Source organism: Ascaphus truei, chromosome 9, assembly GCF_040206685.1.
Source record: "Ascaphus truei isolate aAscTru1 chromosome 9, aAscTru1.hap1, whole genome shotgun sequence".
In the NCBI taxonomy this organism is placed as follows: domain Eukaryota; kingdom Metazoa; phylum Chordata; class Amphibia; order Anura; family Ascaphidae; genus Ascaphus; species Ascaphus truei.
In genome coordinates, this window is record NC_134491.1 from 43,316,172 (window position 1) to 43,335,649 (window position 19,478).

Here is a 19,478-nt window from a genome sequence, read left to right on the forward strand (position 1 = left end):
TGGCGCTTTCCTCCGCGCGCAGTTAGAACTCGTAGTTAGAAATAACCGTTAGAGCGCACAGTTAGAACTCGTAGTTAGAGCGCACAGTTAGAACTCGTAGTTAGAGCGCGCAGTTAGAACTCGTAGTTAGAAATTGCATTTAGAGCGCACAGTTAGAACTCACAGTAAGAAAGCGCAGTTAGAACTCGTAGTTCGAAAGCGCAGTTAGAACTCGTAGTTAGAAAGCAGTTAGAGTGCGCAGTTAGAACTCACAGTAAGAAAGCAGTTAGAGCGCGCAGTTAGAACTCACAGTAAGAAAGCAGTTAGAGCGCGCAGTTAGAACTCACAGTAAGAAAGCGCAGTTAGAACTCGTAGTTAGAAAGTGCAGTTAGAACTCACAGTTAGAGCGCGCAGTTAGAGCGCGCAGTTAGAGCGCGCAGTTAGAAAGCATGCACTTCTATGCAGCCTGTAGGCTGAGGGGCGGCTCTCCGCCTCAGAGTATGACGCCATGACGATGCAACATCACATGATGCCACGTTGTCATGGCAAAGGACGTCACGCGGCATGTGACCACGCGTTGTCATGACGACTCAATGCTACAGGAGAGGGCGTGCTACGGAACAGGTAAGATACACACACAAACACACTGCCGCTCCAGGCTATGGCCTTTTCAGCGTGATGGGAAGCCGCCGCTGCACCTGTGTGGTGAGCGGGAGTGGGTCACGCGTAAGATGGCTGCCCTCAGGATCAGGGCGCCCTCTCTCCTGTTCTCCCAGCAGCATGGATTGCGCTCCTGCTGGGTTAGTGACGCCGTGGAAGAACGGCAATCATGGGCCGATTTAGTCTGTGCCGCATTCAGCAACGTCATGGAAATGCCACTGAGCCCAATATTTAAAACCCCAAATAACTGATGAGTGGAAAGAATTGAACGCGTTCACAGGTACGGGAGGGATTTAAATGACACGCTGCACCCAGTGAACGTCTCTTACTTGCTCACCTGCTATGATTGCAAAGTCTGCCCCCACGTCGCACGCGATGACGTCTCCGTTGGTTATGTGTTTCTTCACGGCCTCTTTCACTTTGCCCATCCCCAGTTCATTACCGCCGTCTCCGATGCCTGTGTACAGCAAGAGCGGGGTGTAAACCGGGAAATGCCGGGATCCCCCTACCTGTGCCAGCCCATCCCAGCTCCAAACTCAGCAGGGCACAGGAAAACTCCCGTAATCTAAATCCAGGGGGTGCTCAACTCAAGCTCTCCCCTCCACCCCCCAACAGGCCAGGTTTGCAGGATATGCCTGCTTCAGCACAGGTGGCTCAATCAGTCTCCCTGCTTCAGCACAGTTGGCTCAATTAGACCCTGCTTCAGCACAGGTAGATCAATCACTGCTTGAGCCACCTGTGCTGAAGCTGGGATATCCTGAAAACGTGACCTGCTGCAGGGGGGGGGGGGGAGAGGGGGTAAGAGGGGCTTGAAGACGGGCGTCGAACACCCCTGATTAAGAAATCCTTCTCATGAACGGTCACGGTGTCTCTGAAAGAACGGTTCTGTATTGTATATTTACTGGTGTAGCTCCGCATGCAACCAAGTATGCAGCGGTCTGCAGGAATATTGTAGCAGGCATAAAACATAGCATTGTAACACAAATATGGATACGTGCACCAAACCCGGGAGAAAGGCGTCCTGCCTCACAGAGCTCTGAATGTACAGTACGTGCCAGTGTGGCTGCGGCTGCACGGTGGCACTATCAGGGAGTGGCAGTTTTTATAGTAAGATTGATACAGGCTTACAGTGATGCTTTGGCCACTGTAGACGAATGGTCAAAAAACAGGCCACATAAAAGCCACAGAAGGATACACTGAGAGCATATGTTTCTTTCTAGTCATACGCCACAGGGGGTCTCCATGGGCGGAACCGCGTTAATTCCAGCGCCCTGCGTCCGAGATACTTACCTCGGAAGGGGGTGCCGGTATCTCTCTACTGTTTAAATGTCCGGCATCACGTGAGCCAATAGGAAGCCGCAAGGGATGATGTCACGGCGTGCTTTTGGCCCGCAGTGTGCAAAACATTTAAAGCCGCCATATTGATAGCCCCGCCTGGTTACTACCGGCACCCCCTTCCGAGGTAAGCAGGGGGTCCTACTGTCAGAGCTGAAATTAATGCGGTTGAGCCCCGGAGACCCCCGGCTTCAAGTATATATAAATAAATAAATAAAAACACACACAACACAAGTGTCGCCAGGAATGCCTGCTTAATGCTGATAAGGATTTGATTGTTCTTTATCTCAGTATCAATTGATATGTGTACGTATATATCAAGGTAGATAGATGCCGTATAGAAAGCAGTTAATATCTCTCTCGTTATGTGACTGCCCATGAAGTGAGTTAACCTGGTTCGAATTCCAGCGTCACTTTATCTCCATGTGCCTAAAACGTACGAGCAGGGACTCCTTGTGACCGCACAGTTCTATGTACAGCGCTGTGAGCACTGTCAGCGATATAAGGAAAAATATGATGTTATTATACATGCACAGGTATTTCTTACCAGTGGTAGTGACACCTCGGATGTGCTGTGCGGCAAGAAAGAGGTTATCTATGGGATCCACTAAGTGTTTGATGTTTATTTTCCTGGCATTGTAATAGTTGCCGTCGGCAGCTCTCCCCGCGCGTTCCACGGCCACCAGGTGATCAAACCTTTGGCAAACCAGGAAGACAAAAACATAAACCCTTTGTCCCGGAGTTAACAGTGTGCGGTACGCAGGGAGGTGGTGAAAATGGCCAGCACAGGTGACAAACATTAAAACTTCCCTGGTGTTAGGAGGATGCTGGGAGGATAAACAGAGCAGACTGTATGTAATATACAGCATTTAGACATATCACATTTCCGAACGGCGACACCTCGACATCTAAACACAAACAAAATGGGCACATTTAACTGTGAGAGACATTTCTTAAATAACTCGGAAGGCAGCAGGTCAATGCCACAAACGTGACCGTTTCCAAGCTGGATCCAGAACTAGCAGGTAAAGAAGTCCCTTCCCACAAAAGGATTTCCAAGGAAAAAATCTTGATTGTGGGGGATGGGGGAGGGGGAGATATGGGGGAGGGGGCGATATGGGTGAGGGGGGAGAGAGGATGTGAGAGGGGGGAGAGAGGGGGAGGGGGGAGGAGGGTGAGAGGGGGAGGGAGAGTGAGGGGGAATTTCAATTTAGTAGCGTCTTCAGTTTTATATATATATCCACTCAAACCTCCCGTCAAATAAATTAGGGAAAGATGCCTGTGCTGAAAAAGGAGCACACCCGAGGTGTGCTGGGAGATATGCTAACGGCTATGCAAAGTATATTTAAATAAGTCACCTCCCACACTTCCTAAAATGATTTCCATAACAGCTATGTAGAGCTGATAATAAGCCTAAGGCACCTAGTGACTGGAATGGTATACTGGTGTCAGATCCAACAGGACTAGCACCAATAACCACTGCTCTTCTAGACCACAGCTCTAACAGTGTGAGCTAACAAGCTGGGGGCTAGCAGTGCACACTGTCTAGTACAAGCATATCCCCCGGGGACAACTATTTTCTTGATTGCATCATTGAAAGAACTTGAAGCACACAGTAGTAATATGTACTGAGGGATATGAGTTACTGAGGCCAGGGGAGATGAAATAAAACACAGGTTTTCTGACACACACAAGTAAAACTAAAGTGAAGCGCAGCAAATAAAGCAGATACAGAGAGAAAGTAACATAACAAAGTGACCCGGTGACTTGGGTTAGTGCTTTTAATCTTATAAAGGATAAAGACAGCGCGCAATATTTACTAAGCAGTGTTCTGCCATAAGGCACCTTCGGTGCTGGAATACATTACAGCCTATTCATATACATGGACTTTAAGGTGTCTTCCCGCGCCAGAAGGTGCCTCATGGCAGCAGACTGCTTATTAGATCTGATTCTCTATCCCAGAAGAGGGTAACATGCTTTGTACAAGTATCAGCACTCAGTGAGACGTAGAGCTCAATACTCAGTACATGTGTATGCTGTGACAGTGCTGCTAGCCGTCAGCTGCTCTGGCTCACACAGCTAGAGCTGTGGTTCTGAATAACAGAGGTTGTGTGGGTTAAACATCTGATCCTGTTAGGTCTGACACCAGAACCCATTAATCATAAGGTGCCTTAGACTTTTCAACCCAATAACACGTTTGTGCTGTGGGAAACCAACGGAATCACTTCCTGCATTTTTTAGACTTTTATTTATTTTAAAATAAAGTATTTCAGTTGCCTATGTGTCCGGCAGATGGCCCGGTGAATATTCTTGTCCCTGTTCTGTTACACCGTAGCACCTTTGTGCATATCCGTCATGTAGCACCACAGTGCGTGCTCATACCTGCAGTAGCTCCCTCCCCCTGGCTTCCTTTAAAAGCGGACCACTTCCACTTCCTGGTTGGCAGCTTAATGTTCCTTGTGGAGCACACCTGAGATACCTGTGAAATTCGCTAATAGTTAGATTAGCTACATGTGTGAGCAGCGCAAACGTAGGATGTGACAGTCATGCTCCCACCAGCTGGTTAGCTCACACTGCTAAAGCTGTGGTCTAGAAAAGCAGTGGTTGTGGGTTCTAGTCCTGTTGGGTCTGACACTAGTACTCCATTCCAGTCACTAGGTGCCTTAGACCAGGGGAGCACAAACTTTTTGAGCTGCGTTTCCCTGCCTGCTCCCCCTGCCTGCTCCCCCTTGCTTTCGCGAACCCCTCACCTTGTTTGGCAGCGTCAAATGACGCCGCGGAGTCACGTCACGTGACCCCGTTGCCATGGAGACAGACGTGTGACGTCACTCTGCATGACACCGCGGCATAATTTTAATTCCGGTAGGTGAGTTGCAGAGGCCTCACGCGATCCCACGGCATTTCATTTAATTGCCTCGGGGAAGAGCGTGGAGCCTCTGCAACCGCCCGGGCCCCCCCCAAACAAATCCAGCGCCCCCCACTTTGCGCACCGCTGCCTTAGGCTTATTATCAGCTCTATATACTTGGTATAGAAATCCTTTTAGAAAGTTTGGGATTGGACTCATTTAAATATACTTTGCATATCTCCCAGGTGTGCTCCTTTTTTAGCACAGGTCTCCCTAATTTATTTGTAGGGAGGTTTGAGGGGAAATATACACAACTGGAGATAATACTAAATTGGAAGTCTCTTCCCCTCCCCAGATTGGCAAAAACCCGACCACGGATCCATCGTTCGGATTCAATATGGAATCTGAGCTCGAACTGTTACAAATCTGATCGTATTCTAGCCAATGGCGGATTCTGAGGTATCCGCTCGATTATTTTAGTACCCAATCAGCAGACGGATTTAGGAGGTGGGGGGGGGGGGGATCGGATTTGGTCTAAAAAAGCCAGGAAAGTTCGGAAGGGATTTCGGAACCACCCATCTCTACGGTAGGTAAGGAAAGGTAAGTGGGTGGGTGGGTGCTATCACAACGCTTTCTCATTTCCAAACAGGTTTAACTTTTTTTTAAATATAAGGGGAAGCAAAGAGATTCATTTTGAGTAGCACAAATCTCTTGGGTTTAACGCCCTATGACAAAATCTAAGATGAGATTTTTATCTGCTGGGCCGTGTGCCTGGTGTGTATTTTGTCATCACATGTATAAGACTTAAGGCTCTCCTCTCTCTCTAACCTGGGCGTTCCTGCGTTTCCGTTCTCACACAGGAATGTCAGAGCAGAGTCCGCATCGTCCTCCTTGTAACACAGAAGTGGTAACGGTGTCTTTAATATTCCTGTATAGAAACAAAGATCATTTATATACTGTAAAAATCAGCAACGCGTACCTGCATCCTGTGCCATGTGACACAATAAGAATAGTATCGGCAGCAATGTTTAGAAAGCAAAACTTCAATTTGTACTAATGGTGAATGCAAATCCATCACTGCATCTTAGGACTAGCTGCAGCATAGCTTCCAGAGAATGCGATATTTCCCATTGTGATGTTATGGACCGCACATACTCTGCAGACTTCTTTGATGACAGGAGGGGAATAATAATTGTTCGCACACAGGAGCAGGTTTGGAGGGTCCCAGGTGCTGAGGAGGAGGAGGAGGAGGAGGAAGCTCTTACCTGCACTAATTCATGGTATACAAACTGAAGGTAAAAAAGGTAATGAATTTGATCATAAAAATGTTTACTTTGATCCTGACTTAAATACAACCGCAATGAAGGTTCAGCGCAACTTCAGCAAAAAGCGACGAAGATTAAACGGCGAGGAATTTATAAAACAGAGTCTACCTTATTTCTGTATCCTGGCCTTGTTTTTGTATTCACCTATCCTATAATTCATTATCTTAACTGTAAGAAGGTATTTAACACATCTTAATGTATTAAATATTAAAAGTGCCAAAGCTGATCACAGGGGCGTATGAAATGTACTTAGACAAGTTAAAAAGCGGGTGACGGGAGGCGTTGGTCTGCAGGCTCACAAATGCATTAGACAACGTAATAATGATCTATGTGAAACATACTTGCAATGTAAAAATGTGATTTAATTAAAAGGGACTGATTAATGCGTAACCTGCTGACTCCAAATGATCAGATTAGCACTTTCAGAGCCAAAACCTACATTAGAATATCACGGGGCTTTGCTGGGCTCGGTTCTTTCCAGCACTTAGCTCAATACGGTTTTTAATTTATATTACTAGTAACTACCAATACAGCAATAATTACAACCTACATTTTCCATCCAGATCCAAAACTACCCAGCAAGCTTCCCTTCAGCGTGATAAAACACAAAGATATCCGCCTATTTGTATATATACTACAAGTACAGGAGGGCCCCGGGTATACGGTAGGTTCCGTTCCAGAGGCCCGCCGTATAGTGAAAATCGCCGGAAAGCGGATCCGGCGATTTTCAGTACTGCGCATGCGCAAACCGGCATTTTTGCCGTTCTGCGCATGTGCGACCTATGCGCTGCGTGCGCACCTGCCCGTTCTGCACATGCGCGATTTCAGATTCAACATGGCGGCCCCCTTCTCGGTGCCGCCGTATCAGCGGATCGCCGGAAAGCGGAGCGCCGAGAAGCGGGGCCCTGCTGTACTTAGCCCACTATTTATATTCTGTCCAGATTATTTCAAATACAGTATGTCATTTTCCTTTAGGCCATTAGTTGGCGCTCTAAGGTACCTTACCTATGGTGTGGAGGGGGGGTGGGGACGGGTTATATTATTTTCGGACTGACGTAATATTAGCTGTGATGTACGTGTAAGTAACCCTCGGGGCACGTGCCACAATATACGCGATAGGTTAGGCCACACTTTGCTTGTGTATCATTCTGCAGTGTACAAAAGCAAATGATGTATTGTTAAATGTGTCACTATAGTGAAAGTAAACGAGGAAAGCAATGGCAAGGTGCTGCGTCTCCTCTGGGAGCAAGGGGATGAATCAATGCTAGTGGCATAACTGATATTTTTCTGTGAATACAGCTCAACCCCGTTATAACGAGATCCGTTACAACACGAATCCACTTATAACGCGATGCAAGCGTGGCTCCCAATTTTCGTATTTGTGAATACTTGACAACACGATTGTTGGTATCTTAAATACTTTACAGTATTGTACAATGCATACAATTGTACATTATTTCTAGCGCGATGTGATTCTTTGGATCCCAAGCACAGCGTTATAAGGGGGTTCAGCCGTATATGCAAATAACAGTAATTAAATGACCCTTAAAAAACAGAGGTTCTGCTACTGGAGTCTCAATACTACAGGGACATACCTTGCTCTAGGGCATTATCCAGAATATTTTTGTTCAGGCCAATGGCTCGCTCATCTGTTACTATGGCAACCTGCTTCCCCAGAGCCTGCAACATGGCCGCCATTGCAATAGCTCCAGGTGGACCGTCGGTTTCTTCTGGCGGCTCGTGCTGGAAGTGGGTGGGGAACCCAGTGGTTATGAGCACAGACTTGGCGTGCGACAGCGATAAGCTGGACTTAAGCAGCTCATCCTTAATAAGGAGATGATGTATTCCCCTGTCACCTGTAAATCATTAAAAGGACATTTTTACCATTGTGCAATTTACGGCAGAAAATACCCTTCAATAAACACGAGTTACAGAAGCGTACATTTACTACGTGTTTCATGTGTCTTAACATTAACCAGAACGTAGAGGGGCTCCTGCTAGGATCAGACTGTGAGAGAAAGCAAAGACGGGGAAAAAACAGCTTCTGAAAAAATGGCGACCAACGCAAACATGAGCACAATGAGTCAACACGAGAGCGTGTGTATGCAGCCTGCACATGGCACACGTGTCACACGTGTCAGTAATCCTGTCCTCTGTGGGTTTTGTTAGCTGCCTCTTTTCCATATCAGGGGACCAGAGTCACTGATTTGTAAATATTTTGTTTCTCTGGGGCCCCCAGTGTACGATCTCGCAGTCTAATTAATGTGAAAAAATATCCAGATTAGGGATATTCTGTCAAAATAGACTCTAGATGAGGGTCTGTCTGCCGGACAAATCTCATCTCATTATGAGCGCGTGTCAGTCTCTTTCAATACTTTATTTCTATTATTTCATTTCTTGCACCGATCGTCGGTATGTAACGTGCCTTCCATGCAATTGAGTACATGTATGTTATGTTTCTTTCCCATCACCTAGTCCTCGATCACAATTTGGAGTATGTATTTGGGGTGTTGTGGGATTAGCACCACCCTATAATCCTTTTATTTACCTCCCTAAAAATATTTGTTCCTACGACCCCAGTGGTGCAGGGAGCGCTCTCCCTAAAACCCAACCCCTATTCCTCGCCTCCCACCAAACCCCCCATATCACCCCATTTTGCCCGTTACTCATTCCTCCCAATTTGGGTTAAATATTGTTAGGTTCCAGGTATTAATACCTTCACCTTTTTAAGGGTTTAGTTTCTGGGCGCATAACCACAGCCTCCTTTGTGTTTTTTTGTTCTGATTATTCTGAGAGCCGCACTGTGCACGGATTATGTATTTGGATAGCATAAAAACTGGGATTATTTCTTACCCGGATCCACTCCAATCACATTCTCTAGAGTCCGGATCTTTGCTGCTGCCAGCTGGGAGACGATGCTGTAATGCAGAGGCCTGGAAGAAACTTGCAATACTTCAGGGATTTCTGCAGCGTGGCTAACGGTTATATCTTCATTTCTGACATCAGTAACAAACATACAGCCAGGAGAATGAGTGAAAGCCAGGGGAGATTCTAACACAATGAAATAAACGCTGTTTCACAAATTAAATGCCACACTTTATTCACTTAATCATAACAATAATAACTTTATATCAGATGGGGACAGCATTCTGCTTGTTACTGGTAGCTATGGCTCTTATAATGTTTTATAAACACAAAACAAACTCTCACTGCCTAAAGAGAAAATAAAATCCTTCCTTAATTGATTAATATAGCAATTATGGTTGTTTATTGGTCTTTACCAAACAATGAAGAACCCGCTAGACTGTCAAACATTGTTACTTCACATCTGGTCCTTAGCTGTGTAGCTTCTCCTCACAGGGAAACGGTTTGTGATCTTAAACAAGTGTTATTGTACAGCCTTAGGCTGAGTCCATAGAGGGGGAAGCCGCGCTGCTCCGCGCTGACGCTGAGGCTCGCCTGCTCGGTCAGGAGCGATCCCATGGACTGGCAGGCGATCGGGAGGCGGGGCAGTGACGTCGCTAGGCCAATAGCCCGCGAAGCGCCGACGTCAACGCGTCGATGTCATGACGCAGCTCCGCGCTGATTGGATGTTTTCAGCCGACAGTGCGCTGAAAAACAGCTTGGCTGTTGGCTGAAAACTCCAGCGCCTCAGCACGCCTGCGGACGCTCGCGGGAGCCCCCTCTCAAGGCATCCTCATTGAGGATGACGGGGCTCAGCGCGGAGCGTCCGCACGGCTCAGCGCGGCTTCCCCCTCTATGGACTCAGCCTTAGGCTGCGCTTATAGTGCCGGCGATAGCGACAGCGACGCAACGGTGACATCACACTGTGGTCGCTGGAATAATCAAATTGACTTGACTTCCAGCGATCGCGACCAAGCCGTCGCATCGCTTATACTATAAGCGCACGCGACGGCGGCAATACATTTGTTTTGCTGCGACGGCACTATAAGTGCAACCTTACAGTGTACACAGTGCTGTACATTGTAGAATTTTACAGGCCAATTTTTAATGACCTTATTTTCTGAACTTACCGTGAAGTAACATATTTCTAATATGTACGCAATTTACCAGAAACAGAGAATCCATCCCCAAAACACTTTACTATCTAACATATGGTATAATATAATTCCTGCCCTGAAGAGCTTATAGTCTAATGTTTGGTTCCCAAGACACAAAGAGACAAAATGACTTGTCCAATGTCATCCACTCCTGGAATCTGTGCCGTGTCTCTAGGTTTCTTCTCTAGTAAATATTATAGGCCAAAAATATCATTTGTTTCCAAAGACATTACAATAAAACGTTATAAAGAGCTTGGTTATGCACATTTTAATATCCCTGCATGTAGAAAAATGAAGCCTTTCACAAGGCAGTGAGCATTACAGATAGCGATACGTACTGCAGCTAATAACAGCTTCCACTCCCGTTACCCCACACGCCCAAAATACAGGGACATCTTCAGGGTGAGGCTGCACTGGGTCGCCATAGTCTGTCTTATTTAGGTCCTTTATCCCTAGAAAGTCTAACACAGACGAGAAGTTAGAGAGAAGAGATAACATTTATTTAACCAAAAGCTTTGCAGTGTAGTGCAGTATAGACACATGTATACAGGGTGAAGCGTCACATTCCATATACAGGCAGTCCTCGGTTATCCGACACAATGCGTTACTCAAAATGGCGTTGGATAGCGAAACGTCTTAAAGCGAAACACGTTTTCCCATAGGAACACTGTTTAAATGAAAGGTTCCGTTCCTGAAGGCTGTTCTAACACTAAAATACACCAAATATTTTATGCAGGCAATAAGATATGCAGCACATACATAAATTATATAGTGTATATACTGTATTATATATATATATATAATATAACATAAAATATTATATAGTATAATCTAATATTATATAATATATATATATATATATATATATTATATACACATAAACAACTTTGCAAAGCGTCGTAAAAGCGCTGGATAAGCCGTTTTGGCGTTGTAAAAATGAACATAGGTATGCATTGCATAGCGCTGGATAAGCCATTCGTTGTAAAATGAAGCGTTGTAAAATGAGGACTGCCTGTATAAACAAAAGGCCTTTAAAAACTGTCACACGTAAATGCCACGCTGTAAACTATCTTCTCTGGACGGGCTTGACACTGAACACAAAGATGATGACGGTACAAGGCTTACGTGCAGACATCACATTTCCTGGCTGTGCCAGGCTCGTCTCGATAACAGATAGAATATAGAGGCACACTGACGGTACACGGGTTTGGTTTGTAGACAAATATTTGAACCCCTCTGAGGCTAGAGTGCGCTACAGATGTAGCCAGGCTTACTGGTCTTCAGTGCCACGCGTGGACATGCCACAGCAGGATTATCGCGGCAGGCGGGTCCCATTCTGAAGCATGGTCTCCCCGCTGCGCAATCGCGGCAGATGCCGTACGTCAGCATTGCAAAGTTTCCAAAACAACAGGCGTCTCATGTGCCTACAACAAGGAGTTACATCCTGTATCTAGATACAGGGGCGGGCAACTCCAGTAATCAGGTTTTAAGGATATCCCTGCTTCAGCACAGGTGGCTCAGTTGAAGAGCCTGCTTCAGCACAGGTGGCAACCTGTGCTGAAACAGGGATATCCTGAAAACCTGACCTGTTTCGGCCCTTGAGAACTGGAGATGCCCGTCCCTGATATAGATACTTCTTGTTCTGTTTGTCAGCTTTGACAATGTACCTTCCATGTAACGGATATCTCTGCCGGGGTTATGAGTTCTCCTTCCTGCAGCAATACACCATGTATGGTTTTATATGCTGTGGGGCCAACTGATTTGCAGCATCGTCACAGCACAAAAGCACTTCAAAGAGTTATTATGTGTTGTTTCATTACACAATGTTAATATTCCTATTGTCTCGGTCCGGACCAGGAAGTTCTGGAGCTAATTGCTGTCCGATGCTGGACAGACTAGGGGAGTGTAAGGAAACTCCTGAGATACAGGACGCTGGACGCATTAGCATCTCGTGTACTTGCAGTATTGCACCGATTCCTCCGGGCGTTAGCTCCTCGCGGACACGAAGCTGGGCCTTCTGCCAACAGGACAGAGTATTTTAAGCCTGAAAACGAGAAGGGAAGTTTGCTGACCTGGACTGCCGATGTGAACCGGAGCGCCGTGGTATTTCTTCATGGGTTCAGTTGCTTTTACTACGGTCTCTAACTTGTCCTGAGGGACTGGCCTCATGGTGACCACCAGATTACAAGAGAAGCTGCCCACTCCGGAGCAGGGCACCGCGGTCTAAATAAGGGACAAACAGGGTGTAATGGAGGAACCTGGGGTCAAAGATCAATCGCATTGTCCATGCGCAGATTCATGTCACATTGTATCGCAGTTCCCGATACGGTCCCACAGCCTTTGTCAGCATTACTGCACCGAAGAGAACCACGGAAACGTCAGCAGAACAGCCGGCGTGGTTTGGGGAACCTTTCTTCATGCTAAAAACTACACCTACCGTATTAAACTGTACACCTGAGTCACGCGAGGTTTGTGCTGGTGAAACCTTTTAATGGACAATAAGAGTTGATAAATAGATGAAATTATAATTTCATTGATGACGTACACTCAGGTTGCTTCATTAGAAAGTATCGCAACCGATGACAAATCTATGTAAAAAACAGAAAACTGCCTGTGTGTGATGTATTTATTACAACCCAAAAATATCACCTGTGAGCACATTCACACCTCAGGCAGGCCTGCAACCCCCTGCCCTTCCCCATTATCTCTTAGCTAACAGTGCTTCCGCTGCAGCCAGGGATTCTCGGTAATGAGATGCAAATGAGCACAATATGTCACTCTTTACTTCTCATCATATTTTGACACGGACCCCTATAAGCTTATGCCTGCTGCATTACGAAGCTTTTCAGCACAGCCTGGGTTTAAGAAGTGTAGAGCCAGTAACCCTGCTAACAGACAGCAGTTTCAACCTTTTTTCGGTCTCATCAGTGTGATTGGTTGATTGCTGGCTATGCCACGTGAAGCTGGTACGTGGGGATAACCAGACGTTAAAAAAGTTATGGTGGGTAACAAGAATATAATATTGTGTCTTTCAAACATTTCTTTTTTAAATGGGAAGGAGAATAAAAGGAAGAACTTTGCCAGTACCGGGGACTGATTTCACATGGAAAAGAATGTTTCACTGTCTTACATTGTGAATTGATTCTCGTTTAGAAACACCAGCAGGGTCATTAAAACCCTTTATTGGCAGAAAGGCTTCCCGTGCCGGAGAGGTTCACTTTGACGATCATGCTGAAATATTACAGTTCATTATGAGCCGAGACCCCACCACCTGCCCCCCACCCCCCAAATAACAGCACCCAAATCCCAGCATCACAGAGTGCCACTTACTTTATACATGCTCACGTTGGATTGCTGCTGCACGTTTCTTACAGGGACTCCCAGCTTCTGCACAGCACTTTCAAAGGAGAAGCTGCAGCCCAGGTAAAAAGTCACCATGTCCTTCAGCTGCTCAGAATCATCCTGCAGGCAGCTCAAACTCCCGGCAAAGGCTCCATTATCATATCTCCTGTACTGGAGGCAGTCTGTCCTACAGCCCAAAAGGAACGTCCGGTAACGTTACACTAAGGCGCAGGCTCTCAACTCCAGTCCTCAAGACCCACTAACCGGTCAGGTTTTCAGGATATCCCTACTTCAGCACAGGGGGCTCAATCGGTCCCAGCTTCAGCACAGGTGGCTCAATCAATCCCAGTTTCAGCACAGGTGGTTCAATCGGTCCCCGCTTCAGCACAGGGGGCGCAATCAGTAGCTCAGACAAAGACTGGTATATCCATAAACCTTGACTTGTTGGGGGGTCTTGAGGACCAGAGCCGAGAACCCCTGCACTAAGGTAAGGAGAAAGTTACTAGGTTGGGTTGGGCACTTACCGTATATCTGAGTCCTTACTCAGCGGGGGGCACTTCCACTCTCCTGGCTCACTCCGGTACAGTAAGGGGAGGGGGCCACTATTTGCCTGGCAGAACTTTTCAAAATCATCTGCTAGGGATTGGTGCAGGATCACCACGTTGGTTTGGGTGTAACCTGGGGCAGGAGAAGAGTTTACAGCCACATTATACATTCCTCTTTTGAGCAAATACATCGCAAGTCGAACAGTACCAAACAAAAAAGCAAATATTCCATTCAAACTACTAACATGAGGCGAAGTCCTACAAACATGGGAAGAGAAGCCGTAAATACAGCCCTCCACCACTCTCTCTCCGACCGTGGGTCTTCAAATCCACTTCTAACACCTCCTCCTTCTCTGGCACTTCCAATACATGGGACCTTTCTGTGAGACCCGACTTGTGCTTGGAAACACAATACTAGATCCTGTGCTTTATTTCCGCAGCGGCATAAAACGCAGTATGTGCATGGATGTAATGTAATAGAAGCATTGGCTGGTGCCACGGGAGTATTTAAACAAAGTCCATTTTGTAACATCAACAGTACGGAATAATAATAATAAAATGTTTAGCGAATGATTTTTCAAAATGCCTTTTTCAACCGTTTAAATGTTCTCACATCGCTTCTTTCAGGGGACAGAGTTTCCCCAATACACGGCCTCCCTCAAAGTGATAAACAGGTAACACGGTAACAACCGTGCATGTGGGGACTATGTGGACTTAATGCTACATTGGTAAATAAGCCAAATACTGGTCAATAAAAGCATAGAGAAAAAAATAATCTGACACCAGTGCTTTTCCAGGGCTCCCCGGGCATCCAGGCAATTTTCAGGTCATTTACAGACGAATTTACAATGCATCTGATCTCAGACGCACTTTTAGAGAGGGTTGGGGTTCCTTACCATGCATCTGATCTCAGACGCACTTTTAGAGAGGGTTGGGGTTCCTTACCATGCATCTGATCTCAGACACGCTATTAGAGAGGGTTGGGGTTCCTTACAATGCATCTGATCTCAGACACGCTATTAGAGGGTTGGGGTTCCTTACAATGCATCTGATCTCAGACGCGCTATTAGAGAGGGTTGGGGTTCCTTACAATGCATCTGATCTCAGATGTGCTATTAGAGAGGGTTGGGGTTCCTTACAATGCATCTGATTTCAGACGCGCTATTAGAGATTGTTGGGGTTCCTTACAATGCATCTGATCTCAGACACGCTATTAGAGAGGGTTGGGGTTCCTTACAATGCATCTGATCTCAGACACGCTATTAGAGAGGGTTGGGGTTCCTTACAATGTATCGGATCTCAGACACGCTATTAGAGAGTGTTGGGGTTGGTTTGAAGAATTTCCCAATATAATAATAGGGTTCTGTGACAGGGCCTTAACCCCTTCTCTAAAAGGGCTCCAAATAGAAAGCCTGGATCTGACTGATGAGTCCAGCAGGGAGCTGATTAATTGCAATTACAGACACAAGGATCATCAGACAGGTAGCCTCCTGCTTACACTGCAGGGGGTCTCTCTGGCACAGGGGAGGTGTCTGCTCATCAGAGAGATATCCCATGGAACCAGCCCCTCCATTCCAGGACACAGCGGTCCCTGGAACACGCCAGAGGGTGCACCACACAGGCACCAACCTAGACCTGGACTGAAGGAACGAGCCCCTGATAACAGGTACCGCTTTGGATCAGAGGTTGGTATGCGGCCTATCCTCCCAGCCCTGCAGATAGAGACTGGGAGAGTGAGTCAGCCCTTACAGGGGGATAGGTGGGTAAGAGGCCTATCCTCACAGCCCTGCAGATAGAGACTGGGAGAGTGAGTCAGTCCTTACAGGGGGATAGGTGGGTAAGAGGCCTATCCTCACAGCACTGCAGATAGAGACTGGGAGAGTGAGTCAGCCCTTACAGGGGGATAGGTGGGTAAGAGGCCTATCCTCCCAGCCCTGCAGACAGGGACTGGGAGAGTGAGTCAGTCCTTACAGGGGGATAGGTGGGTAAGAGGCCTATCCCCACAGCCCTGCAGACAGGGACTGGGAGAGTGAGTCAGCCCTTACAGGGGGATAGGTGGGTAAGAGGCCTATCCTCACAGCCCTGCAGATAGAGACTGGGAGAGTGAGTCAGCCCTTACAGGGGGATAGGTGGGTAAGAGGCCTATCCTCACAGAACTGATTTATTAATAATAATAAAAAAACACATGTAGGATATTGCTTGGCCTGCAGCTTTAAATGCTGTGGGACAATTAGCCCTTTCAGCACATACTGTACAAGGAAACCTGTCACAGTAACGTTATGGATGTTAATATCTCTATAAATGATTTACAAGGTCAGTGAATGAGGAGTTTGGACCCAGCTCAATTAGGTCGTTTTTTCCCCAGCTTTCAAAATGATGTATCATTTATTCAACCAACAGATAGCAGAAGCTCTTTTATACCTGCCCTAAAACCTCTCAAATACAAGCAGATATAAACTCTGCCAAAAATATGCACGTCTGGCATAAAAAAGTGAATAGTTGTTTAGTTACACAGAGAATAAGTTATGTACTGTATTTATTACACAGAGAATAAGTTATGTACTGTATTTATTACACAGAGAATAAGTTATGTACTGTATTTATTACACAGAGAATAAGTTATGTACTGTATTTATTATACAGAGAATAAGTTATGTACTGTATTTATTACAGAGAATAAGTTATGTACTGTATTTATTACACAGAGAATAAGTTATGTACTGTATTTATTACACAGAGAATACGTTATGTACTGTATTTATTACATAGAGAATAAGTTATGTACTGTATTTATTACACAGAGAATAAGTTATGTACTGTATTTATTACATAGAGAATAAGTTATGTACTGTATTTATTACACAGAGAATAAGTTATGTACTGTATTTATTACACAGAGAATACGTTATGTACTGTATTTATTACACAGAGAATAAGTTATGTACTGTATTTATTACACAGAGAATAAGTTATGTACTGTATTTATTACACAGAGAATAAGTTATGTACTGTATTTATTACATAGAGAATAAGTTATGTACTGTATTTATTACACAGAGAATAAGTTATGTACTGTATTTATTACACAGAGAATAAGTTATGTACTGTATTTATTACACAGAGAATAAGTTATGTACTGTATTTATTACACAGAGAATAAGTTATGTACTGTATTTATTACACAGAGAATAAGTTATGTACTGTATTTATTACACAGAGAATAAGTTATGTACTGTATTTATTACACAGAGAATAAGTTATGTACTGTATTTATTACACAGAGAATAAGTTATGTACTGTATTTATTACACAGAGAATAAGTTATGTACTGTATTTATTACACAGAGAATAAGTTATGTACTGTATTTATTACACAGAGAATAAGTTATGTACTGTATTTATTACATAGAGAATAAGTTATGTACTGTATTTATTACACAGAGAATAAGTTATGTACTGTATTTATTACACAGAGTATCACAGATTGCCCCTTAACTAATAGGGGCTTGCTCACCTGCAGACATTCCTGACGTATTTCTCATGTGGATTTGGTTGTATCGTATTAAGCCTCGGAGCGCTGCGGGAGCGAGAGATCGCAATCTCTGCACGCAAACCATCTCTTCCCCCTGCCGGAGACACGGGGCGCTAGGTTACAAAGAGCCTTTTATGCTGAAGCAGCGTCTGTCCTTTGATATGTATGTATGACGTGTATATCTGTATTATATACTTATTTATACACATTCTTCAGTACAAACTTGGAGCCAGCATCACTGCAATGTTAAAAGAAATGATGTTTCTGGGACTTTCGCATCTTACCACGGAGCCAGTCACGGCCGTGGCGCTATGAGCAGCTCGCTGGAACGGATATGTGGTTGTATGGAGCAATGAGCGGGTTTATGGACTTAATGTCAGACATATATTATATTGCAATGGGGTGCATTAATTACACATTTGTTGGCTGTATTTGTTGGGGCCGGCTCCGAGCTGGACGTTTGCACACACGCTCACTTGTCCTGGTGCTTTCTATTTATTTTGGTTTTGACTAAAAGACATCGGTTGTGGTTCGGAAATATGTTGGGATCTGTGAATTTGATCACAAAAAAAGATGCTAAGAGCAGATGCGTGTGTGTGTGTGTGTGTGTTTATTATACACAGCAAATAATCTTGAAAGAGTCTTTAGTAAATGAGTTTATTACTGTGTATGTATAGATGGATAGATTATAAACTCTGCGGTAGGGTCGCCCTAATTTCTTTTGTCTCTTCCTGTTTAACACACTTGTGTTACTTTGTATATTAGGGTTATCTCCCTGTACCATCTGTATTATAACCCTGTAACCTGCTGCATACGAGTGGCGCTATATAAAACACACACAAATATATATATATATAAAACATTATTATTTTGTATAACAATGCACAACAGACAACAACATATGTGCAGATTTGAAGACGGACACGCAGTTATCACTAAAAGACAAAGCTGGGATAACAGACACTGGAGCTTGATTGGCTTCTGTACCCGTTATCAGGGCTGCGTGAATTCCCCCTAAAGACTAAAGAAAACAAACAAAGAATGTATTTACTGTGCAAACGTTTCAAAGTTTTCTAAATAAAGTTATTCTGTGATAGTGAGATAAGTATATTCCGTACACGAACATACATTCCTTATTTTATAAAGATTGTCTCCAGTTCATATTACAATTTGGATGCTTCAGACTGGGCTGTGGACATGTGCAAATAAGAAATGTATGTTATATTAACATCCTTTCCTGAATCCTGGCTAACTTACCCCAGAAAATGCCTCCAAGGAACTCTCCATGGCCGGTAGTGTTTCTGCAACTACAGTACCAGGTGATATGTTCTGTTTTCATTTTAAAAGGAAGATTACTTATTATAGTCAATTGTTAACCCCGTGGTTAAGAAGTTGCACCAGGATTCGGGGCGTATTGAAGGATAACATGGTATTAGTTTGTTTCTTAAAGCTGCAGTTGCAAAGCTGAGCTATGTTACTGAGAGGACAAGACTTGTCCATGGCCATCATAAAATATTATTAGCCCAATAAATGTGACATAGGATTGCTGGGATATCCAGGCTTGTGACAAACTATGTCTATGGTCTATTAGAGATCGATCAGGCGTTCGCTGCTATACAAGCAATGGCAGTTAATGCAGAATGAAGCTCCGGTGCCCCTTTTCCTGGCTAAAGTATGTATTTTATAGGGAGAGATTTTCTGGGGTAAAACTTGTCTTTGTGGAATCTCAATCACAGCGCGGCCATTAACCCCCCATCAATCACAGCGCGGCCATTAACCCCCCATCAATCACAGCGCGGCCATTAACCCATCAATCACAGCGCGGCCATTAACCCATCAATCACAGCGCGGCC

At 44.9% G+C, this 19,478-nt stretch overlaps 1 protein-coding gene across 3 annotated transcripts in view; it reads right to left on the reverse strand.

Annotated features, from left to right (window-relative positions):
• DGLUCY (D-glutamate cyclase) overlaps positions 1-19,478 on the reverse strand; it is a 41,834-nt gene that overhangs the window by 3,220 nt on the left and 19,136 nt on the right. The window contains exons 1-11 of one of the 3 annotated variants that reach the window (XM_075614546.1): positions 18,883-18,984; positions 17,608-17,719; positions 14,073-14,226; positions 13,537-13,735; positions 12,279-12,429; positions 10,545-10,667; positions 8,999-9,196; positions 7,741-8,001; positions 5,649-5,748; positions 2,522-2,670; positions 977-1,096 (exon numbers count right to left, since the gene is read on the reverse strand). In XM_075614546.1, coding sequence (XP_075470661.1) covers positions 977-1,096; positions 2,522-2,670; positions 5,649-5,748; positions 7,741-8,001; positions 8,999-9,196; positions 10,545-10,667; positions 12,279-12,429; positions 13,537-13,735; positions 14,073-14,226; positions 17,608-17,719; positions 18,883-18,912 — 1,597 coding nt within the window. In that variant the 5' untranslated portion in view covers positions 18,913-18,984. Of the gene's footprint in view, positions 1-976; positions 1,097-2,521; positions 2,671-5,648; positions 5,749-7,740; positions 8,002-8,998; positions 9,197-10,544; positions 10,668-12,278; positions 12,430-13,536; positions 13,736-14,072; positions 14,227-17,607; positions 17,720-18,882; positions 18,986-19,478 lie in introns of those variants that run through there. The other 2 variants (XM_075614548.1, XM_075614547.1) reach the window with 2 other exon arrangements.